The sequence below is a fragment of the Armigeres subalbatus genome, chromosome 1, assembly GCF_024139115.2.
Source record: "Armigeres subalbatus isolate Guangzhou_Male chromosome 1, GZ_Asu_2, whole genome shotgun sequence".
In the NCBI taxonomy this organism is placed as follows: Eukaryota; Metazoa; Arthropoda; class Insecta; order Diptera; family Culicidae; genus Armigeres; species Armigeres subalbatus.
The window spans coordinates 6,697,250-6,716,210 of record NC_085139.1 but is presented as its reverse complement, the minus strand read 5'-3'; the positions used below and the strand labels follow the sequence as shown (position 1 = coordinate 6,716,210).

At 41.4% G+C, this 18,961-nt stretch overlaps 2 protein-coding genes across 2 annotated transcripts in view; both read left to right on the top strand.

The window, feature by feature from the left end:
- Positions 1-10,065: 10,065 nt before the first annotated feature.
- LOC134220396 (uncharacterized) lies at positions 10,066-10,823 on the top strand. Its single transcript, XM_062699457.1, has 2 exons — positions 10,066-10,318; positions 10,379-10,823. Exons 1-2 carry the CDS (start codon positions 10,120-10,122, stop codon positions 10,612-10,614), a joined length of 435 nt encoding a protein of 144 aa, XP_062555441.1. The 5' UTR covers positions 10,066-10,119; the 3' UTR covers positions 10,615-10,823.
- Positions 10,824-10,974: 151 nt separating this feature from the next.
- LOC134220372 (uncharacterized) overlaps positions 10,975-18,961 on the top strand; it is a 37,075-nt gene continuing 29,088 nt past the window's right edge. The window contains exons 1-2 of the mRNA XM_062699423.1: positions 10,975-11,200; positions 11,260-11,403. Coding sequence (XP_062555407.1) covers positions 11,103-11,200; positions 11,260-11,403 — 242 coding nt within the window. The 5' untranslated portion in view covers positions 10,975-11,102. The remainder of the gene's footprint in view (positions 11,201-11,259; positions 11,404-18,961) is intronic.

Sequence of the window (18,961 nt, the reverse complement as noted above, 5' to 3'; positions counted from 1 at the left end):
GGCAGTCGACAACAGAAGCAATGTGCGACGTGGCAATTATTGCTGAGCCGTACCGGATCCCTTCTGACAACGGCAACTGGGTGGCGGATGCTACGGGGATTGCGGCTATCCAAGTGATGGGCAGATTCCCTATCCAAGAGGTGGTAGACAGCTCTAACGAAGGTTTTGTTGTCGCCAAAATCAACGGGATCTTCGTGTGTAGCTGCTACGCACCCCCACGGTGGACTTTAGAGCAGTATAACAGGATGCTGGATGCACTCACGGAGAAGCTGATCGGCCTTAAACCCGCAATCATCGGAGGCGACTTCAATGCTTGGGCAGTGGATTGGGGAGCAGGCTGACCAACGCCAGAGGTTACAGTTTGCTGGAGGCGCTTGCAAAGCTGGAAGTCAGACTGTGCAACGAAGGTACCGTTAGTACATTTCGCAGAGACAGCAGGGAGTCCATCATTGACGTGACGTTTTGCAGCCCGTCGCTGGTGAGAAACATGAACTGGAGAGTTTGTGAGGACTACACTCATAGTGATCACCAAGCTATCCGGTATAGTGTTGGAACACGGCTACCGACGACGCGGAGAGGGATAAGGACTACCGGGCGAAGATGGAAAACGAAGGACTTTGACAAGGAGCTTTTCATCGAAGCACTTCGAGTTGACAGCGGCGCAATAAATCTGGAAGCAGATGAACTGACGGAAACGTTAGCGAGGGCTTGCGATGCGTCGATGCCAAGAAAACTGGAGCCATTAGACAGCCGACGCCCAAATTACTGGTGGAACGAATCTCTTGCCAATCTTCGTGCTGCCTGTCTCAGGGCCAGGAGACGTTTTCAGAGGGCAAGGTCTGAAACGGTAAGAGAAGAACGTAAGATAGTTTTCCGGGAAGCTAGAACGGCTTTCAAACGGGAGATCAAAGTCAGCAAGTCCAACTGCTTCAAGCAGTTGTGCCAAGAAGCTGACGCTGATCCTTGGGGCAATGCTTATCGGGTGGCAATAACGAAAATCAAGGGTCCAGCGACGCCAGCGGAGATGTGTCCGGACAAGCTGAAGATCATCGTGGACGGTCTTTTCCCGCAACATGATTCTACGATGTGGCCGCCTGCACCGTACGAAGATGAAGACCGTGTCACCATTGCAGGTATGCAAGTATCCAACGACGAGCTGTCATCAGTGGCGAAGGGTCTGAAGAAGAAGAAAGCTCCGGGTCCGGATGGAATTCCAAACGTGGCTTTAAAAACTGCGATACTGGCGTTTCCAGATTTGTTCAGGATGGTGCTGCAGAAATGCCTAGCAGATGGTTACTTTCCGAATAAGTGGAAGATTCAGAAACTGGTGTTACTGCCGAAACCAGGAAAACCGTTGGGGAGTCCAGCTTCGTATAGGCCCATATGCCTGCTGGATACACTGGGGAAGCTTCTGGAAAGGATTATCCTTAACAGGCTGACGCAGTTCACGGAGGGTGAGATCGGCTTGTCGGAGAAGCAGTTTGGATTCCGAAAAGGCAGATCGACGGTGGATGCAATTAAAGCGGTCGTTGAAGTTGCAGAGAAAGCATCCAAGAAAAAGAGGTGCGGCAATCGGTTCTGCGCCGTAGTTACAATTGACGTCAAAAACGCGTTCAACAGTGCCAGCTGGGAGGCCATCGCCGTAGCGCTGCATGGAATGCGGGTTCCTGGCTATTTGTGTAGAATCCTTAAGAGCTACTTCGAAAACCGGATTCTGGTCTACGATACGAACTCGGGGCAGAAGTCGATTAGGGTTACGGCGGGTGTTCCGCAAGGCTCCATACTTGGCCCAATGCTGTGGAACGTTATGTACAACGGAGTGCTAAAGCTGAAGTTGCCCAAAGGCGTGCAGATCTTCGGATTCGCGGATGATGTCGTTCTAACGATAACCGGAGAGTCGCTGGAAGAGGTAGATATGCTGGTGGCGGAGACGACCGACGCAGTTGAAAACTGGATGAATGGGGTCAAGCTGCAGCTTGCTCACCACAAAACGGAAGTGATGCTGGTCAGCAACTGCCGAATCATACAGCGAATGCAGATTATCGTCGGAGAGCACGACATACCGTCCGTGCGGGCTTTGAGACATCTAGGAGTGATGATCGACGACCGTTTGAATTTCAACACCCATGTCGACTATTCCTGCGAGAAGGCGGCAAAGATGGTCAGTGCGCTTGCTAGGATCATGCCGAACGTTGGCGGACCGAGAGGCAGCTGTAGGCGTCTTCTGGCGACCGTATCATCCTCAATACTTAGGTACGGCGTTCCAGCCTGGGGAGCTGCGCTCAAGACGAAACGTAATCGCAGGAAGTTGAATAGCGTGTTTCGTCTAATGGCCATTCGAGTGGCGAGTGCGTACCGAACAATTTCGTCAGAGGTAGTTTGCGTTATCGCAGGGATGATTCCAATCTGCATAACCTTAGCAGAGGATATCGAGTGCTACCAACGGAGAGGTACCAGAAATGTGAGGGAGACGATGAGACTGGACTCAATGGTGAAGTGGCAGCAGGAGTGGGACAATGCAGACAACGGAAGGTGGACCCACCGGCTCATCCCCAATGTGTCGACGTGGGTGAACAGGGAGCATGGAGAGGTGAACTTTCACCTCACTCAGTTCCTATCCGGACACGGTTGTTTCCGCCAATATCTGCACCGATGTAGCCATGCGTCATCGCCATTCTGCCCGGCGTGTATCAACGTAGAGGAGACTCCAGAGCACGTGTTATTCGATTGTCCGAGGTTTGCGGAAGCACGTAGAGGAATGCCTGCCCTAAGCGTGGACAACATCGCAGAGCGAATGTGTCACGATGAAGATACGTGGAATGTGGTAAGCAGAGTCGTGAGGCAAATATTGTCAGAGCTGCAGCGTAGATGGAGAAGGGACCAGCAAACAAGCGTCGGCTCGGAGGAAAATCCAGCATAGTGAGCAGTGTTGGCCTCGGGTCGTCGGGGCGCCGGTGAACCGGAAGTTTTCTGCCAACCGGAATCGTCGGACCGACTTCGGCACTCGATCAGTCAACCTGCTGAAGAAAGAAGAAGGAAGTGCTTCGGGTATGTAGGGCACCGCCAGTGCGGACGTTATCCACCACCGGAACTGTCGGACCACCTCTGCAACCCGAAGACGAAGTCGGCGCAATGCGCGAAAGCGTCCCCTGCGATAGCCGCCGGTAGTCGGGGCACCATCAGTGCGGAAGTTTCCTTCACCGGAACTGGTGGACCACCCTCGACGCCGGGGGAAGTCAGGAGGATTCGAGTGAGGAAGTTTGCGGCACGACCGCCGAGGGATCGAGACAACGTAGCAGTGGATCTCAGCAAGCCAGTCGGCGAACTAGCCTAAGCTAGGGGCCGGAATTTTAGAAGAAGTGCATGAGCACAGCCCCAGAAGTAGTCGCAGCATCCAGTGGTCCCGTGATCGAGGCAAGGAGGATAAGGGACCCGGTTTATCCGGGAGGCACATTTTTAGCAGGTCGGGAGGAGCCCATCCCTGTTCGCCTTCGAGCATAGTGTGGATGCTCAAGGTGTCTGTCGCGCAGATTTTTGATGGCCTTTAACCCTTGTAAAAAAAAAAAAATACATACATGTGCTCAGTTCGTCGAGCTGAGTTGATTGGTATATACGACTTGGGTCTCCGAGCCTCGGATAAAAAGTCGGTTTTTCAAGCGATCTTTATACCCTTCTTAGGGTGTAAGAAGGGTAAAAAGAGGCACTCTAAAAATACTTCACACGGGTTTTAGGATTTCACGCCACTGCTTTGCCTCTTTGACAAAGTTATACTGATCTGATTCATATATAATTACATTTACACTCTGAGCCTGACGTCTTAAATATTGAGTCGGATCACTTTTGAAACAAAAAGTGGATAGAAGATATTTTTCGTTTTCTGTTGGACATTTCTAGCAAAACACCGAAGACGTTTTGTAGAAGAAAACTAAATACGTATTTGTCGACTCAAATGGGATTATGTAGTAGGGGTTAATCGGAAAAAATTTAAAACATTAAGTTTTCAAAATAGTTTTGTGATTTTGTTCAGCGGCGCAGCCAAAATGTTTGATAACACACGACGTACGAGACAGTATGGCTCAAGTCGAAATTTGTTTCGAAATTCCGCGGAATTCCGTTAAATTTCGTTATAAGCTAGCTTTTTCAAGCTAAATTTTTGTAATTTTACGAAGCGAAACGAAATCAAGAAATCTGATTTCGCCAAGCTCAAATTCCGCGGAATTTCGTTTCGAACCACCTAAAACGAAATTTTTCGAAATACCGCATATGCTTAGTTTTTGCCAGGATACGTATTTTTGGACGAGGATTCAGAATATATAAAAATCTCATTTTGGCCAAAAATGTTACATATAAACAGTTTCTCAAACAAATGGTTCATTTGAATTCGGGTAAGGATTTAAGGACCAACGGCATGACAGATGTTGCACAACGGCGTGTCAATGCAAAGCGTCGAGTTGCAAAAACTATTTGTGGCAGCCTGGGTGCTGCGGATAGAGCTGCTTTTGTGCTCTCAAGGGAGTAGCGGGATATTTTGAAATCAATCCCATAAGCAAAATTATTTTGCAGTTACTTGGCTGTCAAACATTTCCCGCTCTTCGAATTTCTCTTTCCATGCTGCATGAAGGCGCACAAATGCGCAAGACTCTACATGACTTTACGATGGTTTACATACATTCCGGCTCCAATGAGCTGCTGAATCTCGTGAAATCTCGTAACGAGTGCATTTTAGTTGCATTCCTACTAATTTTCCACTCGAAATATAATGTGAATATATTTGTTAAAAAGAATGCAAAACTCAAACTAAGTTTATTTTTATTTTTTCCCCAAATAATAACAATACTTCTCAATATAAGATTTAAAACGAACATAACCACAATCTGCAATGTTTGGCTCCGGCACAATAGAAAATTTTGGCTTCACTTTGACAACCAAATCGATTCTATCCGCACCACCCAGGTGGCAGCGCACATCTAAAATCATCGGCGCTATAGAGAAAAATCATCTTAACCATCGGCATTAATCTTAATGCGGCATTTCAGATCCATTTGGAAGTATTTTCTTCCACAAAATACAATGCAATTGTTATTTTTGTGTTACTTTGTTCTGATTCAATATATCGATATCGAAAGCATAAATATCGATATGACCGATATATTGAAAGCAAAATATCAATACAAAAATATCGGATATCGAAACAAAAATATTGATATTCCGATATATCGGAAGTATCGGAACGTCCCTATTTAGGGGGATTATTTCCCACTTAACACCATTCTCACATTCATCTTACTTCAATGCGTACAAAAAATGACAGCTGCTATATTATACGGCTTTTAGAATTGAAATCCGAGTGTCGTTTCATTCAACATCCGTTCATTTTTACAAAATTTCTAAATCATAATTTTTGAGATGTAAACAAACCGCAAAATATCCATCGGTGTTTTCGTATCCAACGATATGAAACGATGAACTAAAACGTATAAGAAAATTATTTTGAGCTTTTTAGTGGAATGTTTTCACCTGTCATAAGACGAGTTTATACAATCCCATTGAATTCCACCACTTAATTGTATCTTGACAGATACGTATTTCGACCTCAAAAGTAAGGCCGTCTTCAGTGTCTCGTACTTGACTCGAGGTCGAAATACGTATCTGTCAAGATACAATTAAGTGGTGGAATTCAATGGGATTGTATAAACTCGTCTTATGACAGGTGAACTAAAATGTGATGAAGGTGCAGCGATGTTCGTCAGTAAAATTCGTTGTCCAAATATATCATAACGTTGAGATCGTACTTTATCAGAAATCTGTTAACGTTTCATGAATATTCATATCGTTATTGTGATTAATTTGATGGTAAAGATGTAGCGATATTCATCTTTCACATACTTTGTCAAAGTATATCATTGCGTTGATATCATACTTTATATGAACTATGATAACGATTCATTAAGATTTGTATCATTTTTGTGAATAATGTAGTGTAAAGAAATACCAGCAAAATTATTTAATTTTAGATAAATAACTTTGAAGAAGTTTGACGAATGGTTGACCGGGTAGTAACATCCACTTCCGTGCAATACTGAAACCAATTATATTGTCGATTGAATGTGTTGCAAACTTTATTCAGTGCTAGGTACGCAATCCGCATTTATTGGTTAGACTGCCATCTCATGATACCCCTTGATAGTGTCAATACTTATAAAAATGGTAAACATATCGTATAAAATATATAATATGTATAATAAGTATGAGAGTACCAACGCCTTCGGGGTGCAACTTACTCTAATTCTGATCGATTATGGATTCGTATTGTGTACGTAATGATGACCATTGGAGCAATTCCAACTAAAAAAGCAAGTTTGGCAACCTATGTATCACTCTGTTATAGAATTCTGGAGCTCCGTAATTGTTTTGGGAATACTGTAATTTTTATATAACCCAAGTAACACCAAGCATTACATTATTGCACAAATATCAATCACAAATCGGCATGCTAAATGCTAATTGCATTAGATCAGTTTCAACGATGTGAAGGTACATTTATTTATCAACTGTCAGACAACGATACTCTAAATCAGCATTACGAATGCAGCGATGCATTTCTGATGCTTTATTACAACATGTCAAAGTAATGAACCATTAATTCGGTCTTATAATTGCCCTTTTTCACTTCAAGTCAACTTTTAGGGCTGTGTTTTTTACAAGCATATATAGCTTCATGGTTACTTAGGAATGGTGTAATGGTGTTCCATGATGGTTCTCCAACTTACAAACAAGCTTCAGAATCTATGAATCACTCTGTTGGTCTTTTAGACCTCCAATATCTGAACTCATTAATGGTACCGTAGATACTCTGGGAATTTATCATTTGTATATACTGGTGTAATAATGTCCCATGGGGTTTCTACAACTGACACACACGCTCAGGATCCTATGAATCACTCTGTTGGACTTGTAGACCTTCAATATCTGAATTCAAAAATGATTTGGAGTACCGTAGATATTCTGGGAATATTGTATTTTGTATATAGAGTAGAGTGGGGCAAGAGTACGCACTTAGTTTTCAATCGATCATGTGGCCTTTATGAAGCAAGCTTCTGCATATCAAATCAATGTCGATGATTCATATATTCTTCCTATATGTTACCCAGCGGAAAAAATATTGAAATTATTGAGATTCGCTTTAGTAGAACCCTTAGAGTAGAATGGGGCAAGAGTACGAACTTAGTTTTCAAATGATCATGTAGCCCTTATGAAGCAAGCTTCTGCATAACATATTACGTATACTCTTCCTTTATGTTACCCAGTGAGAAAAATACTGAAATTATTGTAGTTCGTTTTAGTAGAACCCTTATTGCAAGACATGTGCAAAACGCACTCTTACCCCACCGGGTGCGCATCGGGTGGGGTAAGAGTACGCAATTTTCCATTCATGTGTCTCAAGTATATATTAACAAAAAATAAGAGTAAATAACATTTAATTGAAGTTTATTGAAAGTATATAATATAATGTTTAACGATTACGTAACTCTGAAAGGAGGAGGGGGTCCTAGAAATATGAACTTTTACACGAAAAATCATTATTTTTTATTATATACAAAAAAAAACAGCAGATGTAAAAATATACGAGGTTTCGTGTGGCTTGAGCAAAGAAATTTTCTTTAAAGAACGATCACTAATGACGTTACGGAAAATTTGACCATTTCATCACCCCTTTCCGCTATCTTACACTTTTTGTATGAATCCTCTAAAAAATCTATGAATCGTCTTACATCTCGCAACCCCTACCAGGTCAGCGTTGCGTAATTTATGGGTGTTTCTTTTGATTAAATGATTATCATTCAGATGGAAATGTGTTTTCGGACTATGTCGAGGTGTAAAACAATACCGAATACAATTTTATTATTTCGCTTCAGTGCTGTGTTCGCTAAGTCTTTTCTAACACCAAATTACTTATCTTTAAAAGGAGAACTTGTGATAATCTTCGATTTCTGTCCCTTTTTTTTGTTGTGAATCTTTACGCATTGGAAGTAGTCTTATTTCGGCCGGAGATACGGGTTTGACAACAGAACTTAAAGGTTCGCATGCGTACTCTTGCCCCACCCGTTATTGCGTACTTTTACCCCACAGCTCCAAAATTTATTCAGTTAATGGTTTTGACCTCTTGGAAACCCAACCGAATTAATGTTCTGCAGCATAAAGTACTGAATACAATAGGTTATCTAAATGATATAATGTTCACCTGATTGGACGTAGATATGCACTGCCAAAAATATCTATATAAGATATATGTGTCGCTGTTATAAATTTTTGCAATAGCTCCACCCTAATATAATCGATATAGAACCACATATAAATTAAATAATTGCTAATTCGAGACCACACATAAAATTTATTGGGATATATGTTTTATTAGTAGTTCGCGTGGAGAATGGTTATGTGTGCGCTGACATCATAAGTTGAATCTATGGATTTTTGCCAATAAATATGTGTGGATTTTTAGTAGTGTGGTAATGGAATACTAGTTGCGAAAACACAATTATTTTTTGCAAAATGACCAGAAAATTAACTATCTTCATATCTCCCTTGTTGTTCATTCAAATCGTTTACAATTACACATGACATTAGTTGGTCAGAATGCCTATCAAACTGATGCAGTGCTGCTAGTTTATCTTTTTTTATAACTTAAGAAATCGAAAACGTACTCTTACCCCACGCGCACTCTTGCCCCACTCTACTCTATTGCAAGACAGGTAGGTAGGAGTGCGCATCGGGTGGGGTAAGAGTACGTAATTTTCCAATCATGTGTTTCAAGTATATATTAACACAAATAAGAGTTAATAACATTTAATCGATGTTTAATGAACATATATTAGGGAATGTTTAAAGATTACGTAACTATTAAAGGGGGAGGGGGTCCCAGAAACTTGAAGGGAGCTTCCGAGCCTCTTTGAAGAAGGCTTCCGAGCCTCTTGAAAGGATGCTTTGGAGCCTCTTGGTAAGAAGCTTTGGAGCCTCTCGGAAGGAAGTTTTGGAGCCTCTTGGAAGGAAGTTTTGGAGCCTCTTGGAAGGAAGCTTTGGAGCCTCTCGGAACGAAGCTTTGGAGCCTCTCGGAAGGAAGCTTTGGAGCCTCTCGGAAGGAAGCTTTCCAAGCCTTTTGCAACCCAGCTGTTTAACTCTTCGGAAAAAGACCTCATGTTTCTCCGATAAAGGCCTCCGAACCTTTAGGTTCTAGATTTTATTCACTCTACGTTTTGTCCCACAGCTCTTCATACACTGTTGTAGTAGCAGGATTTAATAGTTTTTGATTTACCGATCACCATGCATATTATGTATAATACAAAGTTTTCGAATAAAAAGTTACACAATTATCAAAACATTATCAATAAGTGTTTATTGGAATTGTGATACATCCGCCATTATGTATTTTTGTCTGAGGCTGTCTGAGGTACCCCCTGAGGTCAGCGAAGGTACCCCCAGGGGTACATGTACCCCAGATTAAGAACCAATGATATAGATCATCAAGATCTGAACTCAAGAAAGGTTTGGAAGCCCTATCAGATTTCAAAAAAATATTTTTCCCCATATTTCTACTTTTTCATGGTTTGCATACGTTTTTGAAGCAGAATGTCCAAAATTTATGTTGAAACTTGAAACACGATGAAAAAAAAAATCCGTATTGAATCGGCTAATCTAACCTTTCTATATAAAAATAAGTACTATGGAAATTCTGAAGCATTTTGAGTGGAAAATTTGAATAATTGACCTAGACTAAGTTTATTCTAATTTGACACGTATGTATATCAATCAAGCGATTACTATAATCCCCCCTTCAAGATTGTTTTAAACCAGTACGAAAGTTCCATATCGAAGCTATCTTTGAAGCTTAAGTGCTTGGTGGTGCGAATCTGACGGTCGCCTTTCAATCGGTCCTTCACAAGTTATCGCGCGTACGGCTATCTGCACTCATCGATGATTGTTATCGTCGGTCAACAATATCAGCAAGCTCTACCATATTTTTGTTTATTTGAGGATTAATAACGACCATTGGTTAAATTAGACCAGCGGTCGATAGTCGATCAGTCCATTCCGACAGTTGCCTCAAAGAAGATCTGTCCAATGTTTCATTTGCTGCTATCCCTCCTACTGGCTTTGCTAGTTTCCGCTATTGGCGTTCAAAGTTTAGAATGCTACAGCTGCGACACGGACCTGACGGATTTGGACTGCAATAATCTTACCACACTGCCGAAGCAGGTCTGCCAGAATGTGTCCGATTATAACCTGGTTTCGATGAGCTGCGGGTACAAACGGGTACAAGGTAAAAATAGTTAAAATTTGTTGAAGGATTCAGACTCCATTTGAAGCACATTCTTTCTAGTGGGTAACCAAACGGAGAAAATCTTCCGTGGATGTATGGTCGCTGGTGAGTGCAATCTGCTCAACCGACAGAGTGAACTGACCTCGAAGTACCGCATGCTGACTTGTGTGGAGTGTCGTTCAGATAAATGCAATGAAATGCGGAGTGGGACTGGTCCGGTTGGCTTTCAAGGAACGGCTGGATCGTTTCTGTTGTTGATTTCAATTGCGGCTATTCTTAAAGATCAAATAATGTGATTTAATTAGGTAGATCGTTAAGTTGAAACGTAAAAAAAATTTTTGTCTCGGAAAACCACGATGGAAATCATGAAAAAGAAATAAACACCGACTAAGTAATCATGTTCCCCATCCTGAAGAAACCATCACGTGGATTGATTCCATTTGTTCGCACACGTGATTCATACGATGAAAAATAAACAAAAGTTGCAAATAAACAGCGAACAGGGGATCGATTTTCCCGACGATAGCAAAGCACGCTTCGATAATCCTCGTCACCTGTCTCTGAAGGTTCTTTTCTGCTTCCCAACATGCATGACGGTTCACCAAGGCAACGGCTTACTATGTGCCTCGTGTTATTCCTCTGTTTTTCTGCGCGGCCTTCTTCGAGTGTAATTGTGCATATTTGTCCTTAGTCGCACTTCGTTGTCCGCCATGAACGTTCGATTACTAGAAATCGATTAAACATTAATTAGTGCCCGCGTAAAGTCGAAGCAATTGGTTTCGGGATGAGTAAATCACCGTCGTCGGAGACGACCAGCGAAACGCTGAGTGTTAGCGACGAGTCCATAGCCACTTCCGTGGTCAATTCGAGTATCCCGATAAGGTCTGTTTGTTCTGCGATATGTATTTCAAGTAGTGGTCTAATGCTTGTTTGCGTTCCAGGCCCAATGTCGCCAAACCAGCGAAGAAAGCCGCCAAGGACGATGCGAGGGAACGTCCTCCGTGGCGTCCGGCAAGCATTGCACAGGGATTGGTTCCGACCGTACCAAAACCCGATTTGCGAGCTAGGATTCTAGATGTGTCTAAGTATGTATCTCACGGTTGTTAATTATCGGGGCATCCAGTTGGTACGGTGCGAGTTATTTGGTTCTAAAAATAGCACTCTTTGTTCCCAATTGGTCCCCGACGAGCAAGCGATGCTGCATGACACTGCACAGTGGAGGGAACTGAAAGAAAAAATATTATTCACCATGATTCTGAAAAATTGATTATCGAATTTCAAAATATTTTTTAGAAATGTGTCTAGAATATGGTGAACCATTACACCCAAGTTTTAATAGGTAGTTCCGAATTTCAAAACTGATTTAATCGTATCGACTGATGAATAGGGCGGGCTCCTTAAAATTCGCTGAATAATTTTAGTTTTGGGATTTTTATGGCTTCTGAACTTTTGGGCTTGAGTTTTCAAACAAGTATGTTGATGTTAGCCTTGCCGCCCTGCTTAGTCATGCTTAGTCGACAACTAAGAAGTTATGTCCAAATGCAAACATTTCTATTTAAGCAATATGTGTGGATGTGAGCATGTACACAGTAAAAAAAAATTTGTAATATCGCATCAGATTAGATGCACATCATCGCCGTCGTAAATCGCGTGTATTATTACATCTGTTTTATGTAACAAAAAATGACGTAATTGGTATTTTTAAGCCAAAATGAAACGATGTAAGACGTAATATATTCGACGTAATGGGAAAAACGACGTAATAACAAGCCAGCAGAAACCTCGCATTCGGCGGCTGGATTAGGGGTGCCCGGGAATTTTCTTTCATGATTCTAAAATCCTTTTTAAAAAAGTTAAGCTTTATTTATTTTTTATAATTTTGCTCGTCAATATAACAAAATAAATAATGGAATTTGTATCACTATAACAAAGAATTTCAGGAAGTACTAAAAGTACTCTATACAATATTGCCTCTCAGGTATATTTTTTAATTATCGGTTTTCAATTTTTTTATATTTTAGATTTTTAGTGTTCATGCTTTAAGAATAGTATTTTAAGATTTTTGGATTTTGCGCCAATAGAAATATTGTCGGCAGCGGCGTGATCGAATATTTCCAGCCGGTGGTGACGGCGTGGGTTGGTGTGGCCTTTTTTTATACATTAAACATTTTTTGTCGATATTTGATTAAATTGATTTGACTTAAGAATTGTTTCGGAAATTTCTCCATAATTTTCTTCGGAAACTTCTTAAGTAATTTCTTCTCAAATTCCTTCAGAAACTCGTTTGGAAATTCCCCAAAAATTTCTTCAGGAATTTCTCCGGCATTTTCTCTTGCAGTTCCTCCCAAAATTTCTTCACGAGTTTTTTTCGGAAAGTCATCCAGAAGTTCATCATATATTTCCCCCAGCACTTCCTTCGCAAATTCTTCCAGAGTTCCATCAAGTATTCCTCCAGCAGTTCTTTTGGAAACTCTTCCAAGAATTTCTCCGGAAATGCTTTCAGGAGTTCCCGAAATTTCTCCAGAAGATCGTCCGAAATGTCTCAGCCTCAGGAAGTCTTTGAGGACATTTCCGAGGAATGGAAATTCATGCACAGTTTCTACGGCATGTCTTCCAGGCAATTCTTCACGAAATTAATCCAGGAGTTTCACTGGAAATTACACCAAAACTGCTCCGCAAATGCTTCCAAGAGCAGTACCGGAATCTCTCCAGGAGTTCCTCCGGAAATTTCTCCAAAAGTTCTTCAGGAAATTATTTCAGAAATTCCTTCGGAAATTCCTACAGGAATAACTCCGGAATAATACCTGCACCAATTTATCCGAAAATGCCTTTAAAAATTCCTCCAGGAGTTCCTCCGGAAACGTCCACAAAACTATCTTCGAAAATTCCTTCAAAAGTTTGTACAGAAATTCCTCAAAGAAATCCTAGAGAAATTTCTCCAAGAGTTCTTTCAGAAATTCCTCCAGGGGTTTCACCAAGAAGTCCCCTGGAAGGATCTCTAAGAATTCCTCCAGAAATTCCTGTGGAAGTTCCTCCAGAAATTCCTGCGAAAAGTCCTCCAGAAATTCCTGCGGAAGTTCCTCCAATAATTCCTTCCAAAACTGCTCCATGAATTCCTGCGGAAGATCTTTTTGGAATTGCTCGGTAAGTTGCTCCAGGTTTTTTAGGAAGTTCCTATGGAAATTCCTCTGTATGTTCCTCCGGAAGATTCTCCAAGAATCCTCTGGATATTCATCCAGAAAATTCCTCCGAAAGATCTTCCAGGAATTCCTGCAGCAGTTCTTACTGGAAATCCTGCGGGAGTTCCTCCAATAATTCCTTGATTGCTCCAGGAATTCCTGCGGAAGATCCATCACAAATTGCTCTGGAAGATTTTCCAGGTTTTTTGATGAAGTTCCTATAAGAATTCCTCTAATGTTCCTCCAAGAGTTCTTCCGGAATTTCCTCCGTGAATCCCTCCGGAAGTTCTTCCACGAATTCCTCCGAAAGTCCCTCCAGAAAATCTCTCCGGAAGTTCCTCCAAGAATCCCTCCGGAAGTTTCGCCAGAAAATTCCTCCGGATTTTCGAGGAATTCCAGAGGAAGTTTCGGAAGTTCCCTGAAGAATTCATGCGAAAGTTCCTCAAGGAATTTCTCCCAAAGTTTATCCAGGATTTCTGCCAGGAATTCCTTCGGAATTTCCACAATGAATTGCTCTAGAAGTTCCTCCAGGAATTGTTCCGGAAGTTCCTTCAGGTTTTTTCTGAGGAAATTCCTCCTTCGGTAGTTCCTCCGCGAGTTCCTCAGGGAGTTTCTCGAGTAATTTCTACGGAAAATTCTCCTGCGGAGGTTTCTCCAGGAATTTATTCTGAAATTTCTCCAAGATTACCTCCAGAAGTTTCGTCAGGAGTTCATGTGGAAGATCCTCCAGCAATTCCTGCGAAAGTTCCTTTTGGAATTCTTGCCGAAAATCCTCAAGGAATTCCTCCCGAAGTATTGACAGGAATTCCTCCCGAAGTTCCTCCAGGAATTGCTTCTGAAGTTTCACCAGGATTTCATTCGGAAGCTCCTCCAGGAATTTCTGCGGAAGTTCCTCCGTGTGTTCTCCAAAAGTTCTTCCGGAAGATCCTTTATGAATCCCTCCGGAAGTTCCTCTATGAACCCCTTCGGAAGTTTCTCCAGAAAATTCCTCCGAAAGATCCTCCAGGAATTACTGCGGAAGTTTCTCACAGAAATTCCTCCAAGAAAACCTAGAGAAATTTCTTCAAGAGTTCTTTCGGAAATTCCTCCAGGAGTTCCACCAGGAAATCCTCCAAAAGGATCTCTACGAATTCCTCCAGAAATTCTTGCGGAAGTTCCTCAAGAAATTTCTGTGAAAAGAATAATAATGTGAAACTTCCTCCAGGAATTGATCCGGAAGTTCCTACAGTGATTCCTGCGGAAGTTCCTGAGGATTTTTTCATGAAGCTCGTCTAGGAATTCCTCCGTATGTTCCTCCAGGAGTTCCTTCAAAAGTCCCTCCAGGATCTCTAACGGAAGATCCTCCAGGAGTTCCTGTGGAAGATCCTCCAGGAATTTCTCCGGAAAATCCTCCAAGAGTTCCTTAGTTCCTCCCGAAGTTTCTCAAGGATTTCCTCACGAAGTTCCTCCAGGAATTACTCCGGAAGTTCCTCCAGGTTTTTTGAGGAAATTCCTCCACGAATTCCTCCAGTAATTTCTGCGAAAGTTCCTCCGGAAATTCCTGCGGAAGTATTTCCAGGAATTGCTCCGGAAATTCGCTCAGAAGTTTTTCCGGAAGTTCTTCAAGAAATTCCTCCTTATGTTCCTGCAGAAGTTCCTTCGGAAGTTCTTCTTGAAATTCTTGTGGAAGTTCCTCAAAGAAAACTTGTAAAAGTTCCTCAAGGAATTCCTGCGGAAGTTCCTTCTGAAATTTCTGGGGAAGTGTTCCTGCAGAAGTTTCTTCACGAATTCCTGTGGAAGTTCCTGCGGAAGAGTTCCTGCAGAAGTTTCTTCACGAATTACTGTGGAAGTTCCTCCAGGAGTTGTTCCCGAAGTTTCTCAAGGACTTCCTCCGGAAGTTCCACCAGGAATTGCTGCAGGAATTACTCCGGAAGTTCCTCCAAGATTTTTGAGGAAATTTCTCCAGGAATTCTTCCGGTAGTTCCTCCACGAATTCTCCAGGAAGTTCCTCCAGTAATTTCTGCAAAAGTTTATCCAGGAATTCCTTCGGAAATTTCTCCAAAATACGGACATTGCGTCAGGATTTCTTGTAAAAGTTCCCCCAGAAATTTTTGCGGAAGTTCTGCCAGAAATTCTTGCGGAAATTCCTACAGGAATTCCTGTGAAAGTTCCTCAAGGAACTCCTGCGGAAAATCCTCAAGGAAGTTTCGACAGAAATTCTTCCCAAAGCTTCTCCAGGAATTACTCCAGAAGTTTCTCCAGGAATTGCTCTAAAAGTTTCTCCAGGAATTGCACCGGAAGTTCATCCAGGAATTGCACCGGAAGTTCCTCCAGGAATTTCTCCGGAAGTTCCTCCAGGAATTCCCCCAGTAGATCCTTAAAGAATTCCTCAGGAAGTCCCTCCAGAAATTCCTGCGGCAGGTCCTCCAGTGATTCCTACGGAAGTTCCTATAGGAATTTCTATGAAATTTCCAGTTAGAAATTTCAGCGAAAGTTCCTTCAGAAATTCCAAGAATTCCAGTAATTCCTGCTAAAGTTCTTCCAGGAATTGCTCTGGAAATTCATTCAGGAATTTTTCAGAAAGTTCCTCTTGGAATTCCTCCGTATGTTCCTGCAGGAGTTTCTTCGGAGGTTTCTCCAGGAATTACTGCGGAAGATTCTTCAGGAGTTCGTGCGGAAGTTCTTCCAAGAATTCCTGCGGCAGTTCTTCCATGAATTGCTATCGAAGTTTCTTCAGGATCTTTTCTCGAAGTTCCTCCAGGAATTCCTCCGGTAGATCCTCCAAGAATTCCTCAGGAAGTTCCTCTAGTAATTTCTGATAAAGTTCCTTTAGGATATTCTTCGGAAATTCTCCAAGAATACCTGTGGACGTTGCGTCAGGAATTCTTGTAGAAGTTCCTCCAGAAATTCCTGGGGAAATCCTAAAGGAGAATATCTCCAATAGTTCCTACAAGAATTCTTTCCGAAGTTGGTCCACGAATGTCTGCGGAAGATCCTTCAGGAATTGCTCCCGAAGTTTCTCCAGAATTTCCTTCGAAACTTTCACCAGGAATTCCTCCAGAAAATCCTTCAGGAATTGCTCAAGAAGTTCTTTCAGGAATTGCTCCAGAATTTCCTCCAGGAATTGCTCCGGAAATTCCTCCAGGTTTTTTCAGCAATTTCTGCGGAAGTACTTTCAGGAATTCATGCGGAAGTTTCTCCAGGAATTTCTGCCGAAGTTCCTTCAAGAATTCCTACTGAAGTTTTGTCAGGAATTTCTCCAGAAGCTCCTCCAGGAATTGCTCCGGAAGTTCCTTCAGGAATTTCTCCGGAAGTTCCTCCAAGAATTCCTGCGGAAGTTCCTCTAGGAATTGCTTCTGAAAATGTAGCTGGAATTCCTCCCGAAGTTCCTCCAGGAATTCCTCCAGTAATTTCTGCGGAAGTTCTTGCAGGAATTCCTGTGGATTTTTTTTTCCTATTATTATCTTTATTAAGGAGACTTTCAGCCTTAGGCTCCTTCGGATATTCCTTCAGAAAAACCTGCGGAAGGTCCTTCAGGAATTCCTGTGGTACTTCATCCAACAATTACCTCGGAAGTTCCACCAGGAATTGCTCCCGAAGTTTCTCCAAGAATTGCTGCAGAAGTTCCTCCAGGGATTCCTCCAGCAGCTCCTCCAGGAATTCCTCCGGAAGTACCTCCAGCAATTCCTCCGGAAGTACCTCCAGCAATTCCTCCGGAAGTTCCTCCAGGAATTCCTTCCGAAGTTCTTCAAGGATTTCATCCTGATCTTGGAAAGCTACATGGAATACATACCTATAAATCCACCTCCCACTCAACTCCGAGAATTCTTCAATAGATTCTCGTAAAAAGAAGCTCAATTACGAATTCCTCCAGAAAATTCCACATTTGTATTCTCTTCAATATTCCTCTAAAAATTCTCTTACAAAATTGTTCGGGAATCCTTTGGAAATTCCTCTGGATATTCCTAAGGAAATTCCTCTAGAAATTTATCCGGTTATTCCTCCAGAAAGTTTGTATCTCCGGATTTTTTTTAAATTCCACAGGACATGTTTCTAGAAGCAAATTTTAAAATTTTCAGATTTTAAAATATTTAAGTTTCAAAATTTTAAAATTTTTGAATTTAAATTTCAAAAATTTCAAATTCTTTAAATTTTTAAATTCTTTAAATTTTTTAATTCTTTAAATTTTTAAATTTTTCAATTTTTAAGTTTTCTAAATTTTTAAATTTTTAAATTTTTAAGTCTTTAAATTTTTTAATTTTTTAATTTTTAAATTTTTAAATTTTAAAATTTTAAAATTTTAAAATTTTAAAATTTTTAATATTTAAATTTTTTGAATTTTTAAATTTCTTAAATTTTTAAATTTTGAGCGCCGCGAAACAAGCGCCGCGAGTTTCTATGTGGTAACCCGAAATACTCAAGGAATTGGAAATCCTTTCGATCAAGTGCCTGGACCAAATTAAGGCCTGAACGCAACGTGCTTGTTGGCTGATGCTCAGACAGAATCCTCCATCGATGTCGGAGATGAAACATCTACACTACTGAGCCTAATCTTCGACGGTAATTACCCCGTTCCCCGAACAAAATATGTTTTCTGGTGTTATTAGAACGAAACTTTAGGGGAACAATCAGATACTCCCAATGAGGTACTAAGACCTATCTGAGCGCTGGTATAGCGAATCTGCACCTGATGCAGCAAAAAATAATGGTTTTGAGGGAGTTAATAGTAACTAGCAGTGCACAATTGAGACCCATGTGGTTGAAAGCAGTGCAAGTCGTCTATATCTGCGGTGAGCATTTTAAGAGACTGCAAAGATGTTCAAAAATAGCACATTATTTTTTGTACACACATACCTACACAGCAAAAAAAATATTAATATGGCGTGACGGAACTTTGCAAGACGTACCCAATAATTCGATGTAAACAAAGATTTTACGTATTTTTATGTCATATCAATGGGTTTGTACAACGCTCAACGTAAAATCAAATTGGCGAAAATGATTTTATGTCTGCGTTAAACTAGCATGAAATTACCTCTTTACTTATGTATTTTATTACATTTAAAATGCTGCACATAATTAATGTTCAGAACAAACAAAATATTACATTGAAATGTGTTACTATTGCGCTAAATCTATGCAATATTACGAAAAGGAATCAGAACTGTCATCTCAGTCAGGCGATTAGTCTCCATTTTGATTGTGTTTTGTTCCGAGTTGTTCGAAAGAAAAAGTAATTTGGGACAGCGATCGAAAATCTTGAGGATGACTATTCGTCATGTAGCATCCTACGGACACTCGATTGACTCTGTTTTGTAAGGAATCGCTTCCAGAACGAAGGAATCTAGAGCAGCAGGTAAGATTATCTCCGATGCACGAAAGCTCCAGCACATTTTTAACTTTTGTTCCTTCTTGTTGCAGAACAAATCCGAGCCTGGGCGACAGGAAAATGTAAAATAATATTAAATCGAACCGGTAAACGGAC

What these genes read in the sequence shown, in the direction of transcription:
- LOC134220396 (XM_062699457.1), top strand. Translation starts at nt 10,120, where the DNA reads ATGTTTCATTTGCTGCTATCCCTCCTACTGGCTTTGCTAGTTTCCGCT. An exon ending in CGGGTACAAACGGGTACAAG is followed by an intron (nt 10,319 to 10,378) that starts GTAAAAATAGTT and finishes CATTCTTTCTAG; the next exon opens with TGGGTAACCAAACGGAGAAA.